Source organism: Trematomus bernacchii, unplaced genomic scaffold (genome assembly GCF_902827165.1).
Source record: "Trematomus bernacchii unplaced genomic scaffold, fTreBer1.1, whole genome shotgun sequence".
NCBI classification, from domain to species: Eukaryota; Metazoa; Chordata; class Actinopteri; order Perciformes; family Nototheniidae; genus Trematomus; species Trematomus bernacchii.
This window is the reverse complement of record NW_022987588.1, coordinates 1,703,491-1,720,066: the sequence shown is the minus strand read 5'-3', so window position 1 is coordinate 1,720,066 and position 16,576 is coordinate 1,703,491. Positions and strand designations below refer to the sequence as shown.

Here is a 16,576-nt window from a genome sequence, read left to right as displayed (position 1 = left end):
TAGTTAATACTATAGGCAGACATTATGTGAATTTGTTGTACTGGATATAATACTAAATAACTTTGAATGCCGCCTCATCTCACACACACACACACACACACACACACACACACACACACACACACACACACACACACACACACACACACACAACACACACACACACACACACACACACACACACACACACACACACACACACACACACACACACACACACACACACACACACACACACACACACACACACACACACACACACACACACACACACAGCTAAAATAATGGTTTTATTTGTGTCAATGTTACATGTCGGATATAAGTGCATTATGTCTTATCTGCTTTTTACACTGTTCACATTTTGGTGCGTTTGCCTGGATCATCTTCATCTTTGTCACTTTTATTTGAGTCTTTCCTGACCATCTCTATCTCTGCCTTCTTTAGACTTTTATCATCGTCATCATCTTCATCAACCTTCTTCATGAACTGGGCCTCAATTTCTGTAGGGTCAATGTAGGTGTAGAAATGCGCCATGATGGAAAAGATGAAACACACTGCAATCAAGAGAGAGGCAAACAGGACGTACTCTGCCCACTTTGAAAGAGGAGGAGAGAAGCAGAAGGATAAACGTTAATGATGCATGATCCTTTGTTATTGTCAATACATGAAACAAATCCAAGACATGCCCACTAAAAATATCTCTGAGGTTTACAGTAGTTTGATGTTCGATGTTTACCTGTTTAGGAAGCTTTGCAAGCTCAGCTACAATCAGTACAATGAAGTTGCCGACAGCGACAGTCAACAACCAGCCTGCTTGCAGCACTGCTTTCATGTTACTAGGTGCCTTAAAAAAACAAAAGACAAACACAAGTTAAATAAAACCATAATCAAAGAATGGAAAACTATTAATTATACAATTAAAATCCCACTTCTAATTTTCCCTGTCATACAACAACTCCTGAAATAAAGTGTGAAAATGTGATTTCTAACAATTTTACCTGTGAGTAGGAGAACTCCAGACCAGTAACCGAAAACATCACTTCACCAACAGTTATGAAGAAGTACTGTGGGATCTGGAGAGCCATGTGAGCTGAGTTGGGCTTGATGTCTTCTGATTCAGTAATCGCCCCCTGACACTAAAATAAATAATCACAATTGGTCAGTTGAGGGCCGTGTTTCTCAACCCGTGAGACTAAAAAGAAGGCAGGTGGATGGATTTTTGCATCTTTTGCCAAAGCGAACACATGACAATACATGACAATTTGTAATAGGGTGTTTCATCCTTTGTTTTGCTGTATTATTATTAAGAAAATCCCATGAAAAGACCAAAACCAATAATGAACCATCCATCCTGACCGTGTCTGACTGTGGCACTTAGCCCAATGTCTACCTTCTTAATAATAATAATAATAATAATAATAATAATACATGATACTTGTATAGCGCTTTTCTAGTGTTTTCTAAAAAAGTGGGGGGGGGGGGGATGGTCAGTGGTTGAATGCATTGTTGAACAGGTGGGTTTTGAGTGATGTTTTGAATGCGGTGAGGGAGGAAGAATCTCTGATGGATTGGGGTAAATCTTTAAAGGTAGGGTAGGTAAGTTTGAGAAACCGGCTCGAGATCGCTAGAATTTGAAAATACACAACCGGAGAAAATCTGCCACTTCCTTATAGAGCCCCTCCTCCAACACACACGAACGCGTACATGACCAATGAGGGCACGAGATAAGTTTGTGCACAGATGGAAGGCTGACAGGCAGGTAGGCCATCCAGTTATTTTAGCCGGGCCGGCTAAAATGATTGGTCGTGCTTTTTACAGTATTACGGCTTCCACAGATGATATTTTTTTATGGATTTTTTGTCAAAGCACTTAAGATATTCATTGCTATCGGGATGATAAGAGCATTCCATGGAATATAACAAAAAGTGTATCTCGAGCCGGTTTCTCAAACTTACCTACCCTACCTTTAAACACAGGCAACACAAATTAAGTTATATTGTTTATAAGGAACATTTTCCTAAAACAGCTGGGATTTCTAGCTTTTCACTGATGTTATTTTTAAGGGATTTGTTGATTTAAGATAAATATAGAATATCACCAGCGTTAAAAATCATGAAACTTACATCTTGTCCAATGACTAAAGTGCTGGGGATAAAGAATGTGTATGAACTTCCAAATCCAAAGTCCCTGCTGTATTCACATGACTGTGAACCACTCCGTAAGGTGAAGATGGCTCTGTTCATTAGAAAGAAAAAAATCTGGTTAATAAACGATATTGTCATTTGCATTAAATAATGACTCTGGTATAAAAACAGTGGTGAATTGTCAATATGTTAAAATCCTTACTTTCCATATTTTATCTGGGAGTAGTTGGAAAAATAAAATGGCTCAATAAGTCCAAAGTCAGCTCCAGCCGTTGAAACATTCAATGTTGTATTCATTCCATTTATAAATCTGAAAAGGGTACATAATGGGTCAGAATTAAAAAACAACAACAGCAGTGTAATCCCATTTTTTTCAAGAATGTACTGTCTGAAACTCTAAATGTAAATATGTTTACCAGGTAAGAGCCTGAAACAATTGATTGATTATGAAAAAAGTAAATGACTCATACTTTTGGTCAACTGATCAATTCATTGTTAAAGTATAAACATTTTAAATTAAATTTACCGGATTGCATTGTTGCCTTGTTGTGGCTTGGAATTCAAAGCGTCAGTCTGAGGAAATAAAAAAATGGATGTTGATTATCATAACCATTTAAAGTCCTCATGTTTGCTTTGACCTATGTTGTGATTCTAACTCACCAACAGCCAATTGTCATTGATATTTGCAGGAATGAGAAGCTTTTGTCGCTTTCCTTTGACCAAGGGTATACTTTTTGTCACTTCAGGGCCGACAATTTTAACACTGATAATATCTTCTTTAAATGTAAAGAAGTTCTCGTTGGCCTGCAAAACAATAGATATAATATGTGTACAAATATGAATGCATAAACATGTTGTTTTGACTTTCATGCAACTTTTCAAAATGTCTCAATTTGTGTTTTTGTATGAGGACATACCTGAGCTGCAGGAAGTACCAGAGGTTCGTTGCCAGGCAACAAGCAAGTGACTGGAGTATTGCCCATGTTCATTAATTTCAACTGACTCTCGGACGCTGACGGGAAGGTAGGGAATGTTATCTGAAAATTAAGTGAGTTTGAAATAAATGAATCCCTAAACGTATGGGTAATGTATCAGTATATGAGCAGATTATCACAATATCTGTTTTCTACTTACATCGATTTGAAGCTGAACCACAGCAGCGCAGACAAATGCTATGGCTGCCATTACCATCCCTACTGTCATTCTTCTCAGAGGTCTGTTGAATTAACAATAAATCCCGTCAATAATTTGTACAAAATATGAGATAACTACAGCACCAAAGGTCTCCATATTTATACATGCATCAAAACTATGTACTGTATGACAGTAATTTCAACATTTTTAACACTATCGTGGATATTGTTAGGCCTGATTCAGATGCAGGTGCAGTTCCACTGGTCTTATATCGAGGTATCATTTTTAGCTTTTCCTGCTGAAATCTGTTTGAATACACACTTTGCTGCTGAACAGCCTTCACAGCTGAAGAGTGTATAACATGGCTTAGTCCTTCAGTTTAAGGAACAGTTTGACATTTTATGAAATGCTAACATTGATACCTAAATGCTAAAACTGTTCCCTCAAACAACTGGCAGAAGAAATAAAAAATTGGGGTATTCCAAAACAGATACGTTTTATTGATCCAAAAACAAGATGACAACTAGATTAGACTTGACTATTGTAAACGAATGTCCCAAATCTGAGTTAAAGCAGTACTTACGTAAAGTTTAGACCACATTTTTTGATCAGAGGGTAGATAAGGCTGTCCATGATTGGCACCAGAGTCAGGATCAGGATGGGGTTGACAGTCTTTCAAAACATTTTAAAGAGATTTAAAAAAAAGAAAAGGCGTAGTACATCTGTCCCAGCTTACATGACAATATCATTTTTATCTCACCTGCATCTGGTCAGGCTGTATGACAAGAAGCCCCTGCAGAAACAAAATATGTCATCAAAACATTGTCACATTGCTTTAGTTAACTCAAATATATCAGTAGTCGGTTTTATCGCCAAACTTACAAAGTTTCCATCCATGTTGGTGGCTTGCAGAGTCCATCTTGAACCCTTTAGTAGAGATGCAGAGCTTAGCACAGTTTCCACAGCCTATAATTGATGTTGCCTTTTAAAAACAAGAGTAACTTACCTTTTGGTCAAACAGGGTCCAGAACATCGGGAGTGGGATGTATAAAAACAGGACCTTCAGCACCATTTTGATTTGAGCAATGAGGAGTTTCTACAGCACATACAGACAGAAAATCAACTGCAATTCACCCCACTGAAAAAAACACTTGTTAGAAACTTTAGAGAACTCATTTTAAAATGCAACTCACTTCATATTTTTCCTCTGACCAGTCCATCCAATGCTGCCTCTTTGGGTATTGTTTGCTTCTGTGTTTGTAGCGATTTTTAATGGCAAACTGATTGACAGTTGAAAAAGGGATAAAATATGTTTGTTTTTTCGAACACAGCTAAAGCATCTGTCGTTATACATGAATGCAAAAATGTTTCAATGTAAATGTTGTAAACCAGACTCACCCCGATACATTTACACACGGACCCCATGATGTTTCCCTGTGGTTCAGCTTTGTAGTACATACCACTTCCAACGATAAACACCACTGTAAAGGGCATCACAGTCACATCATCATTATCAGTGCCTAGTTTGCCATGTATAGAATCTGAGTTTAAATTATTTAGACATACCAAGTGCAACCAACATTAGTGCTGCAGGGACACCGAAGGCCAGAGAATAACACTTCTGCTTACTGTAGATGCCACAATCCTGAGCTGCAGATACATAACCATCATTAAACTACAGTTCAAATCACTCATTCTGTTATTAGATGTTATCAAATGCACTCATGTTTATGGTTTCTCATAAACTTTAGGATCTGTTCATATCTACCTCTCAGGATCGGAGTGATAATGGTTGACAGGAGACTCCCACCATTGATGCACAGGTAAAATACGGAGAAGAAAGTTCTCCTTTGCTTTTCCTACACAGAGAAATGTCAGTGATCTTCATGTGTTGCATGGATGTTCTTTATACAATGTGTAACATCTTTCAAATGTTATATCTGTTTATGATATTAAATGATTCAACCAGAAGAAATTATAAGCTGCCACTGATAACACTTTAGGGACGGCTATGTCCAGACCGAGGTATCTCTATTGGATGGTTTGTACTGACATTTTGTACAGACATTTCTCCAGAGGACAAATACTAAGGGAAGTTGGTCATTTGATGACTATTCATTTGGTACTAGCATGAATTTGTAATTTGTAATTTTGACACAACTATTGGAAGTTTGTCATAACATTTAGTGCACTCAATCATAGACCGTTGGGCAGCTTTGATTCTGTATTGCACTGATTGCTGATTTTCCCATTTTTTGCTGACAAATAATAAGATAAAATATATCAAGTAGCAGTAACTTCCTTGTCAAAACCTGGCACCTGCATTCCTCACAAAGCCCCTTGACTGCAGGAATTTCCTGATTTGGGCGCATTATTCTAGTAACAGCAAATGTAGCCTAAAGTCACCAGCATCAAGAAGGGATGGACCAGACCAGCATCATGTCATTCAAAATTAAAATACATTCCTGACACACACACACTATCAGCCTAAGCTATTGTTTAATCTAATTCTCAAATCTATGACATTCAATAAAGAACATTGTCATTGTCAAGGCCAGAGTTAAACATTAGTGGAGAAGGAGAAGTGTTCTAACCTGATGGTTACCGAATTGGTCTCCACCAAAGGCAGCAACACAAGGTTTAATGCCACCAGTGCCCAGAGCGATGAGGAAGAGACCCACCATGGACAGCACGCTAAATGTGAAGAGGAATATATACATGAGCAGAGAGTACCATAGAAATATGTGAGTCATATTTGCCTGCCAAAATCCCACATCCTGTACTTAATATGTTGTGTAGTTGAATAGAAACCCACACATGAAAGGTCATGTTGTCTGGTGTCCCGTCTCTGTCGTAGTCAGTGATGTCATGGATTGCACTGATAGCCATTGTAACCTGGCCGATCGCATACACAATGGACAAGTAGATGATAGTCCTGCAAAGAGAAGATGGAAAGAGAAGCAGCCGTGAAGTTAGTGCTTAGTAGTAACCCACTAGTTGTATTAGGTTTAGCTACTTAATAAGTTACTTAGTTAAAGTGGACCTATCATGCTATATCATAATAATATAGTGTAGGACCATACCTATATAAGGCATATTTATACTTTTTTTTTTCAAAATACCAAACAGATCATGCATTTTAGCCATGCCTCATTTCGCTCAATTTGCATTTTTTTACCCCTGTTTTTGCAAGGGCTGATTCTGTGAGAACAGCACCATCTACAGGACTGGCATATGTACTACAGCGTCTCCAGCGCTTTCGAACGGCAATGGCCGTGGCTGTCTCCTCCTGATTGGTGGAGTTGGCCCAATAGCCGTAGCGCCACCGTCCTGACGTCAGGACAGTGTTCAAATCTGGATCAGTTTTGATCAGATCCGTTGCAGCCCCTTTTTTAGAGATTTGGGTACGGAGGAAAATAGAGAGGGTTGTGTTTTCTGACACTTGGTGAGTTCCCTGGAACACCGGGGACACATATTCATGTATAAAAGACGTACAAAAGTGCATTTTGCATGATAGGTCCCCTTTAAGTCTAGGGTTTAAACCTAAGGATTGCAATTTGTATTTTGTCTTTCTTCTTTATTAACTGAATTGAAAAGTTATTCAATGAGACCATCTGAGAAGTTGAAATGTGAAACACAACTCATAGCAATTTTAAAAGTAGCAAGAAGCCCTAATTAAACAATATTTTTTGTAAAAGGTCAAAGTGCACTATTTTAAAATGTTGTGGAGGAGAATTACAAAGTAGAAAAATTGATATACTCAGGTAAAGTATAAGTACACCCATTTCTTACTTAGTTAAAATACTAGTTAGACCCTTTCCACCACTGACAGATAGTTATCCACTGATTTCTTGCATAGGTTTAATGACACATTTTTTTAAACTCACTTAAACTTTCCCAGCCAGGAGTCAGCCACAATGGCCCCGAGGATGGGGGTCAGGTAGCAGAAGGCCACAAAGACGTGGTAGATGGAGGTGGCCAAGTCATCGTCCCAGAGCAAGAAGTACTTGAAGTACAGCACGAGTACAGCTGTGGACAGGTAGGTGAGATTCTTCTTATTTCACAATGCAACACAATAAGACTGCACAGGGTCAGCTCTAAAACATATCTGGTCATGTTGTGCATGAAACATCAAGTGGCAGAAAAATAACTTAGATATTTAATTGAATAACAGTATCTATACCACGGTGTAGAAATACTGTGCTACAAGTTCAAGTCACAAATTAAAAGAATGTTAGCACCAACAAAAAACTATTAGCCTGTATACTAAAATTAAATATTATTTTACAATAGCCCTTTTAAAAAGAATGTCGAAACATATCATCAGATTATGATTTTTGATGCAGTAATGTGTAAATCACCTTAATATGTAATAATGCGGGATCATTTAAAAAAAAAATATATATATTTTCATTTCATTTATGTTTTTCGAAGTCTTGAGACTTTATACTTTATATTACTTTATAGGAAGTTTTATTTATTTATTCAGATTAAAATGATATAAAATATAATCATAAAAAATGATTATATAATCATTTATATCATCATTTTTTATGATTATATTGTATATAATTTTAATCTGAATCCTCGAAGCAACTCATCACATAATGTAATCAAATGAATACACTGTAGTACAAAGTACAGAGTTTGCCCCTGTAATAAAGTGGAGAAGTACTGTATCAGGTAGCAGAACATGTAAATACTCAAGTAAGTAAAAGTACCTTCAAAATGTTACTTGAGTAAATAACTTGTTTTTCAATGCAGCAAATATCCAAACACTCATACAAATGTATTACGTTTTTTCGAATCCCTTTTTAAAAATACAGCAGTTTTCTGTTGGGACAACGCTATCATTAAAGTCTGGCTAAGTTGAGGGAAAAATGGTGGTTTGGTTTAAAATAAGTAGTCATGGTTACAAAAATAGTCACATGGTCAACGCTCTGAGACGCAGTTTTCTCACCTCGCATGCCATAGTAGGAGAACCTCTCGCAGAACTCATTCACAACAATGAAGAAGATGCTGAGCGGGTAACCACACACCTCTTTGCTCTGATGGATCAAACAAACAGCAGCATGGTGTTCAGCAGGGTGGAATTTATTTTTATAAATCATATATACCACAGCAAGAATAAATCCATTACATATTTAAAAAAGTTAAAAGTTAAAGCACAAAATTGTCAACTAAATGGAGTTTGTGTATACAATTAAATGGGCTCATTTAGCATGATCCCTGTCACTGTTATTTTATATTACTGGATCCACATTATAAATGCATTAACATGTAAGCATAATTCCATTGCTTTAGTCAATTGAGTTGGAGCTAAATTGCAACGCTTTAAAAAAAATAGTAGCCTACTAGCTGTAGAAATAATTGAAGTGGAGCAAAAAGCACAACATTTTCATCCGAAATGTTACAGATTAAACTTGCATTTGTGAAAACAAATACAAATACATAAATTACTTAAGTAGTGCTTGGTATTCACTAACCTACTGTAATATTGAGATGGTTGCTTTGTTCCTGTGGATTATCATTTAGATTTACGGAACAAAAAACCCCACAAATAATTGCATCAATGACCAATAAAAAAGATTAAGCACATTACCGTTCCTCTGTTCTTCCTTCCTTTCTTAGGATCCTCGTTATCTGTGGACAAGATTGAACTAGCTTTAATAACCAGCTGTATTTCTCAAAAAGTGAGGGCTCCAGTAGCCTTCATTTTATAATTTAATACAAATCAATTTCCCCAATGTTTCAGATTGAAATTGAGAAAACAATACAGCTGCAGTTCAAAGGTTTCGACAGGTTTCGTTCTGACTTCCCCCTCGGGTGTCGGAAGCTTCTGCAATTTAACATATTTCTGAGGGTGACCATGGAAATTTACAAAAACAAATGTTTGCAAACCTACCCGCCATGATGTTTTCTTCTGCAGTTTAAAATCCCTTTGAGAATACCAATTGATCCCTCACTGTGGGAGTGGGAGTGTTTCCGTAATATTGCTTCTTATTAGCACCTTGATCTGTCATCCACTCTGCTGACTGCGTTGCTTTTATGATGGGAACATGAGATATAGGAGATATGGAACATAGCTCACTTCCTAACTGACACCTCATAAAAACTCCACAATTCAACCAAAAGAAAATGCAAGAACACACTTTAATGCAAGTGGAAATAAAGTCAGATTTCATGAAAACAAGTGCAGAGAGATGAGTGTGTTTTATTTAAAAGAAAAGCATTAGGGTACATCTCTGTTTACAGCAGAACAGTGACTTTGTGTTAAATAAAAATAAAAAACCCATTGCTGTCCAAATATAAAACAATTTCTTGAACATTTCAATAAACACTAAAATGGTAAAAGCTTCTTATTACTTCCACAGTAGGCGTAGTGTTTGTATCCACACCTCATCGCTTTGGCAATAAGGTGAACATCATCTTTACAGTGTATGAGCCCCACACAGCAAGATACAAATATTGCACACACTCCTTTTTTTATATACATTAATAAACATTGTGGAATATACTATTTTGTTTGCAATGGCTTTAAATATTTAAAAATGCTCCCGTTCTAAGACATTGAAGTGATTTAAGGTTGAACGCTAACACGTGTCATAGGAGGCCCTTTTAGTAGAAATATAACTTCATGTACAAGGAGAGGAGTGTTGACGCAGCATATACTGTCATCATACAGTGGTATATAAAAGTGGAATACTGTACATACAAAAAACACATGTGAAACATTATCAAAATAAACATAAAATGGACTGTTGGGAGGGTGGTGGGTGTAATGTAAAGACATGCATGTTAAAGGTCCCAACAGGAATGTCTCCTTGGAAACACGGCCCAGTCTTTTCAGGTAGAAATAGGTGACACAATATGTCTGGCCATAAAACAGGAACAAAGTCTGTCCTGCAAGACCCTTAGGCTTCACCTCAGTACTGTCACAGACCTCCAACACAGGGACCAAGCCGTGGATATATTAATATATAAAGTAGGTCCAGTGCCTTGGTCATGGTTCTCGAGGAAGGTGGTCAGTGGTCTGTGCCTTTTACAGTTTCCCTTTGAGCTGACTGAAGAGAAGCAGGATCAGGGTCAGAAGCGACAATATGGCATCACCAGCAGGCCTGGTTGGCGAGTATAGCGGGCGCTGAGTTCAAGGGTCAACCAGCATCATACCACAGAGGAAGAGCTGGGGATGCCGTGGATGGTGGCACTGGTTGGCGTGCGGCTGATGGCGTTAAAGATGTGAAGAGAGTCTGGAAGAACGCTCTTCATGCCATCTTCCACAGGACTGATCTGGAAGGGAAGAGAGATATTAAAAAACAATTTTAGATATTGTTAGGTCCCTATTTACTGCCATATAAAGCTCTTATTACTACATCCACCAAGGATGTGGTTTTGGTGTTTGCTTGTTAGTTTTTCCACAGGATTACAGATGAACTAAAGGCCACATTTTCATAACACTTTGTGGAAAAGCATTGGACAAGTAAAAACCCATTACGTTAGGACTGGATCCAAATAATTTTGAGTCTCTTAAACAATTTTTAAAAGTAAAAACAACCAAGCTTCTTAACATTAACACACAAATAAACAGACAAATCATGGAAAGTATTAATAAGATTGTGCATATTATACAAAAACACATGTAAGTATATAAGCACACACTTTTTGATGAATGTAAATACTTAGACACACACTGTTTTAAACATGCAAATGTATATGTTCAAATATACATTTAAGGCCATGCATACATAGTACACATTGTACACACATGCAGAAACTACATGTCAGCAATCAAAAGAGATAAGTCCAGAAATTATTGTTGATCTAGACAGCTGCTGCATCCTTAGTAGATGGGTGGGTTTAGAGATTTGACGAGTGGTAAGGCTGAAACTATCTGATGATTTATCAATTATTCTGCAACTACTATGCTGACAAATACATTTGCATGCAAGATGAGAGCACTTGCTGCTTATCTTTGTCTTATTTTAAAGACAAGGAAAAATACTGAATATGACTGAATATCTTTTTAGATAAATCGTTTATGAAAATAACTTTTAGTTTCCTCCACATTAAAGAGGTTAAGCCTTTCTTAAGCACAGTGGACATGCCTTCAATGTGTGACGATACGTAATGTTAGGCTCCTTTATTTATTACAGGCATGTAAAGATAAGGCTCGTCTGTGATCCGATCAGATAACTCAGGAATATTATCTATGTATTCTGTGCTTTTAAAGTTCAATAGAAGGGCCATAGCTGGAGTTTTATATATTTTTTAAACATTTGGCAGGTTAGGAACAGGTAAACTGAGATTTATGATTAAGCCAATCACCCAATTTGACAGATTCTAGAAATGTATGAAAGGTCTACATAGGTCAAAAGTGACTTTGAAATCAGGATTTGAAATGGTTGGACATTGCAACATCCAATAGCTGTCAACATTGAGGGTAATATCTGAAAACAGATGCCCATTGTCAGGCTGGATCAACAAGTACCAACTCAGTCTTTATTGCATTGTGTGCATTACCATCCAATCTGCTCATGTAAGCACAAGGGAAAAACAGAGAATGGTGTTATTAAAGAGCATGTTTTCAATCACATTATTACTTTTAAAGAATGGCAGTCACACATGCCAATTAACAGTTGTACTATTAGCAATGCAGAATTGAACTCACTTGTTCATGCATGATGATTGACAGCTCTCTGGCCAGGTCTCTATAGCTTGCTTTCATCTCATCGTGATACTCCTGTTGGTCCTCTTTGATCAGACGCTCATTAATACCCAAGCCGTGACCACAGGCTTCCACAAAGTGCCTGTTCAACAAAAAAATTGTGTGTTTAATGAATTTTACACAAAAAAGTAAAATCACACATAATAAGCCGTTGACATCTCATCTCACCTGAAGACCTCTTTCAGCTGTTTGACCTTGTTATCTGGATTCTTCTTGGCGCATGCATCGTCCAGGAAAGCTCGTGCATATGCAAGCGGCCCTGCGTTAACCTGACGGAGGAAGCAGGAGCTGTGTCATGTCATGTTTTCTTTTTCATGATTATTACAACAGATTATGTCTAACGTATGTGCATGTACATTTTTGACACATTTTAAAGCAGGCACCTGCACACTGATGCTGCCCTGCAGTTTGAGCTGCAGACGGATCATGTCCACGTCACTGGAGGAGCACAGCTGTTTGATCTCGCCCACCTTCTTGCTCATCTCATCAATGGCCACCTCGATGGGACTTAGATCAGTGTGGTGTTGATACATCACTGCGATACGTTTCTTTACGTACGGGAAACAATGCGTGGCTGGGGGAAAGAAACAGGAAAAGAAATATGGTAAACAGCTGGCTTTAGTTTGGGAATCTTTTCTTCTTGCATGTGCCTTTCTGAGATTCACATCTCCGGTTTAACAGTGCATCTGCGAAAGCTGTCAGATAATAAAGATAAGAGTGTAAGGTTGAACTTTTGGACTTTTTGAATGATAAAACAATATTACTGTGATTAGGACAAGAAGTCCTTGACAAACTGCTGACATGTTCAGAATTTAATCAAGATCTTCCAAGAATGCACAGGACCTTTCTGCCGAGTTATGTAATGCCTCAACAACGGATTCCCACGTGACAGACATTCACATGGTGCTTATTTAAAACCTGTTTACTTAAAATTGATCAATAGGCAGACAATTGGAAAAGGTGGTCCACAGTTTGGGAGGAAAGGGAAACATTTACCTCAGATTTCAATGCAGGACACACTAAATTGTCTATTTTCCCTCTGGGTTCCATAATATAACACTTAAAGATCAGTTCCCTAGTGATGAGGAGATCTACTCAGCCTGTTTTAACACAATCTATTCTGTCTCACTGACTGTTCTGCACCAATATTGACGCTATTTATTATATTTTGTTTGCAAATCCGCCAAGAGATGCTGTTTAAAAGCTTATGTACCACTGCCACCCACAGCATATTTAAAGGTTACCTACTGGTTAGTATCGTCCTGCGTTTGCACTGCTCCTCCACCCCGCCTTGCTTTTTGCCTGATATGGTGAAAGGCATCTCAAACACAAAGCGGCGGATGTTGTGGCTCTTCTCGAAGTCTGTCTTCCTGTCTACTTCCTCCTTCTCCTCCAGGTAAGGGGTCACATGTGTCACTTGGATGTATGCATACTTAGAGTCCAGGTCTTTGGGGTTAATCTGCAGAGAATCGAGTCATCACAACAGCTCAGTCCTGCATTTTAATAATCTTATAAATCAATCCTCATCACAAATTTAAAATCTTACCCTGCCAGAGTCCTGGATCATCTTCACGTTCTCCTGTCCAAACTTGTCAGAGTACAGCTTAAGGAGCCGCTGAGATACCTCTGACAGAGGAGTGAATTTAGGTTCTTTGTAGATGTACTCCTTACCATCTTCATCTTCAAAGAAGCCCTAAAACAAATGGCCAACATGAGTAAAAATCAAACACTGTTTTTATTTAAAGAGATTTAAAGAAGCCACATCAAACCAAACAAGGAAGGTGGATGGAGAGTCATTCAAACAATTTGCTAAAATAAAATGGTAGACCCCTTTTTACCACCAAGTAGCTTTGGACTGAAATATCGTCAGAATCCACACAACCCTCTATCTAATGTCCAAGCATGGAAACAGGAAAAATAAAAAGTCCACTCCAAGAAACCAACCAGTATCAGTTTGATACAATGAGACAGAGTAAAGAACACAGGTGGGGGCACAGATTTCACACTATCAGTGGGAGCACTTGGATCAGTCTTGTATGTAAATAGTCAAATGGCCCATGAACAGATGGGTGAATCCATGTATTGACCCAGTGATAGGTGAATCCTGCTATTAGCCCTCTAAAGGGTCTCAGATGAGTACAACACTGCAGTAGGAGGAGTAAAAGGCTAAAATATAAGCAATACAGATAAGATATCACCGACACAACACAACCTAACACATCACTGCAGTCTAACAACAATGATGGCTTTCATATTGATTTACCTTAGGCTCTGTGTTTGTAAAGTGGTACTGCTACGGGTGTGTGGACAGCAGAAAATACATTCATTGTTATTCCATGACAACTCCTTACCAACTATGAAAAATTCAACACACTGCAACTCACACCAATTCACACCAATTCACAAATATGACCACCATGTCAAGATCTACAAAGAACACCATCAGAGGAAACCACATCAAACTAAATATTTATAAACCTCGACTAAAAGTCCTAAAATCTGTAACACAAAACTGGAAAAACTTGTATCAGGGCAAAGGTGAAAGAGCACCATACAGCTCAGTTTCTAAAACAGAAAGCATCAGTGGTGACTGATGTTTTCGTAAACAGAAAACTATGACTGAGAAATGCAATGATTACAGCAGCAGCAAAACCACACAAAGACTCAGGCTGCTCTGAAAGGCTAGCAAGGTCTACTGCACAACTTACCGCTGCCTTCAAAGAGGATAAAAAGCAGAAAGGGGTATTATAGCGTATCATAAAATGCCACTGCATGTGATTATGCTACTACAGAAAAAACAGGGTCATTGTGCATTACTTTGCAACACCAGCGACCTAATTAATCATTGTGCTATTTCTTGAAATACAACAGAGTGGGAGCAGAAATACAATAATCAGTACATCTGTTTGGACACATAACACCCTAGTAAACAGAATATACTCTGCTTTATACAACACTTTTGGTTGTTTAACTCACCTGGCCGAAGAAAGCCACTCTGAAGTAGGTGCCCAGCAATCTCTTTCCTGTGTGCATCACCTCTGTCACTTTGCTGTATGCACGATGCAGCGTGTCATACAGGTGGGCCAGTTTCTGTGCAAAGTCATTAGAATAGTTTGATCAGAATGTGTACAAACAACTGAGTAGGGATTGTTGTGGGAGGATAACAAGTTAAATGTACCTCAAAGTCCCTGCGCTTCTCATAAATGGGTATAATGAGCTTGTAGATGTCAGAGATGAGCTCGTAACGCTCAGCCTTCCACAGTCCATCTGCACACTCCTCCAAAAGCTCCATTAGGACATCCTGAGGGAACGTGAGAAGGAGAAACAGAAATATAACTCAAATAAAGTGGTGGGTCTGCTAAGCCTGTTCTATCTGGACTAAAGGGGACTGCAGGATGTGAGGAGAAACACATCTTCATTAAGATAAGTAAGGTGGGGCTCACATGTGTGTGTGATCAGGACAATGAGAAAAATGGTTTGTCATCATTTTTGTTAGGATCTCAAAATCACAAGACAATGTAATTTAAAAAAAATGGTCATTATAAGAGTACTAATTATGTATTTTAAAATAACAAAATGTCTTTGATTCTCAGGAAATGTATCTATTTTGTCAGCTAAATCTATGATAAAATATAGAGAGACCGTTATTATTACAATGATGGTTTATTATTTTTAAATCTGGATTATTATAGATCTGAAGATGAGATGTCAAATGAGTTTGTATTGCATTCACTTCGCAAATACTCTTTTCCTAATATGGTTACAAAAAGTACACTCAACCTCAGTATCTATAAGAGCAATAACAATGTAATCAAATAAAGTTATGATGTTGATCCCACAGACTGTCTATGAATTCATGATATTCTACATACTTCATTGAAATGGACGTCCTGCATGCCGACGTCCTCCATCATTGCTGCTTCTTCATCAATGTTTGGAGTCACCACTCTAAAAGCTGAGCAGCCCTGTTTGAACATGCCTGCAAACAGAATAAGATGAGGCAACATTTGAACAATTAGCCAATTTAGGAAAGTAAGAATCACACAAGACACACAAAAAGAGCTGCTGTATGGCATGCAAGTGAAAATTATGAAAGTACCTTTTCTCCGAAGGTATTCTGCCACAAGTGCTGCAACGTGCACATAGCACATGGCCGCCTGTCAACAAACAAAGAAAAACGTAGGTCAGAATATACATAGTGATTGTGATAGAATTCATTATATTGTAGGTCTAATCACTCATATACTGTAACAATAGCCAAAATAACTTCGACAAATACAACGTAAATTCAGTCAGTACTTGATCACGCGACACAAACCTAACTAAAGTCTATTACATTGACCACAGACCTCTGACATGTCTCCGTTCTTCACGTGGATTCGGGCCATGCTGTCCAGCCAGGTCTTGCGTAGTTCAGGCGTGCTGGCGTAAGACTTGGCGAGGCTGTACTGCAGGTCCACCAGCATCTCTGGATCCCTCTCGTGCTCCTTCATCTGAGCCGTGGCCATCAGAACCGTTCTGATGCGTTTGGTCAGATCCTTCACATCTGATGGGAAAGCTGTGTTCTGTTTAA

The 16,576-nt window shown here is 38.2% G+C and overlaps 2 protein-coding genes across 13 annotated transcripts in view; both read right to left on the bottom strand.

Moving 5' to 3' along the window:
* Nucleotides 1–239: 239 nt before the first annotated feature.
* slc15a1a (solute carrier family 15 member 1a) lies at nt 240–9,250 on the bottom strand. Its single transcript, XM_034128772.1, has 23 exons — nt 9,184–9,250; nt 8,881–8,921; nt 8,239–8,326; nt 7,166–7,307; nt 6,094–6,213; nt 5,873–5,972; nt 5,047–5,137; nt 4,845–4,928; nt 4,677–4,759; nt 4,472–4,558; nt 4,285–4,374; nt 4,161–4,205; nt 4,039–4,071; nt 3,862–3,950; nt 3,279–3,360; nt 3,062–3,181; nt 2,805–2,948; nt 2,671–2,717; nt 2,347–2,454; nt 2,124–2,235; nt 999–1,136; nt 737–844; nt 240–594 (listed from the first exon to the last, which is right to left on the bottom strand). The coding sequence occupies exons 1-23, from the start codon at nt 9,188–9,190 to the stop codon at nt 355–357; spliced, it is 2,199 nt and encodes a 732-aa protein (XP_033984663.1). The 5' UTR covers nt 9,191–9,250; the 3' UTR covers nt 240–354.
* A 222-nt stretch (nt 9,251–9,472) lies between these two features.
* The window catches only part of zmp:0000001200 (dedicator of cytokinesis protein 9), a 73,715-nt gene continuing 66,611 nt past the window's right edge, over nt 9,473–16,576 (bottom strand). For 5 of the 12 annotated variants that reach the window (XM_034128498.1, XM_034128501.1, XM_034128502.1 and 2 more), the window contains 11 exons: nt 16,353–16,568; nt 15,876–16,160; nt 15,182–15,304; nt 14,980–15,093; nt 14,267–14,296; nt 13,550–13,696; nt 13,252–13,462; nt 12,387–12,577; nt 12,172–12,272; nt 11,947–12,085; nt 9,473–10,568 (listed from right to left, as the gene is read on the bottom strand). In XM_034128498.1, the coding sequence (XP_033984389.1) occupies nt 10,443–10,568; nt 11,947–12,085; nt 12,172–12,272; nt 12,387–12,577; nt 13,252–13,462; nt 13,550–13,696; nt 14,267–14,296; nt 14,980–15,093; nt 15,182–15,304; nt 15,876–16,160; nt 16,353–16,568 (1,683 nt within the window). In that variant the 3' untranslated portion in view covers nt 9,473–10,442. The remainder of the gene's footprint in view (nt 10,569–11,946; nt 12,086–12,171; nt 12,273–12,386; nt 12,578–13,251; nt 13,463–13,549; nt 13,697–14,266; nt 14,297–14,979; nt 15,094–15,181; nt 15,305–15,875; nt 16,161–16,352; nt 16,569–16,576) is intronic. The other 7 variants (XM_034128506.1, XM_034128508.1, XM_034128509.1 and 4 more) reach the window with 3 other exon arrangements.

Bases quoted from the DNA above. Each gene is read 5' to 3' on its own strand.
- slc15a1a (XM_034128772.1), bottom strand. The intron at 4,375-4,471 runs GTGAGTTGCATT...TATGTGCTGTAG, and splicing joins GGTCAGAGGAAAAATATGAA to AAACTCCTCATTGCTCAAAT. The intron at 2,236-2,346 runs GTAAGGATTTTA...TCTAATGAACAG, and splicing joins TCCCAGATAAAATATGGAAA to AGCCATCTTCACCTTACGGA.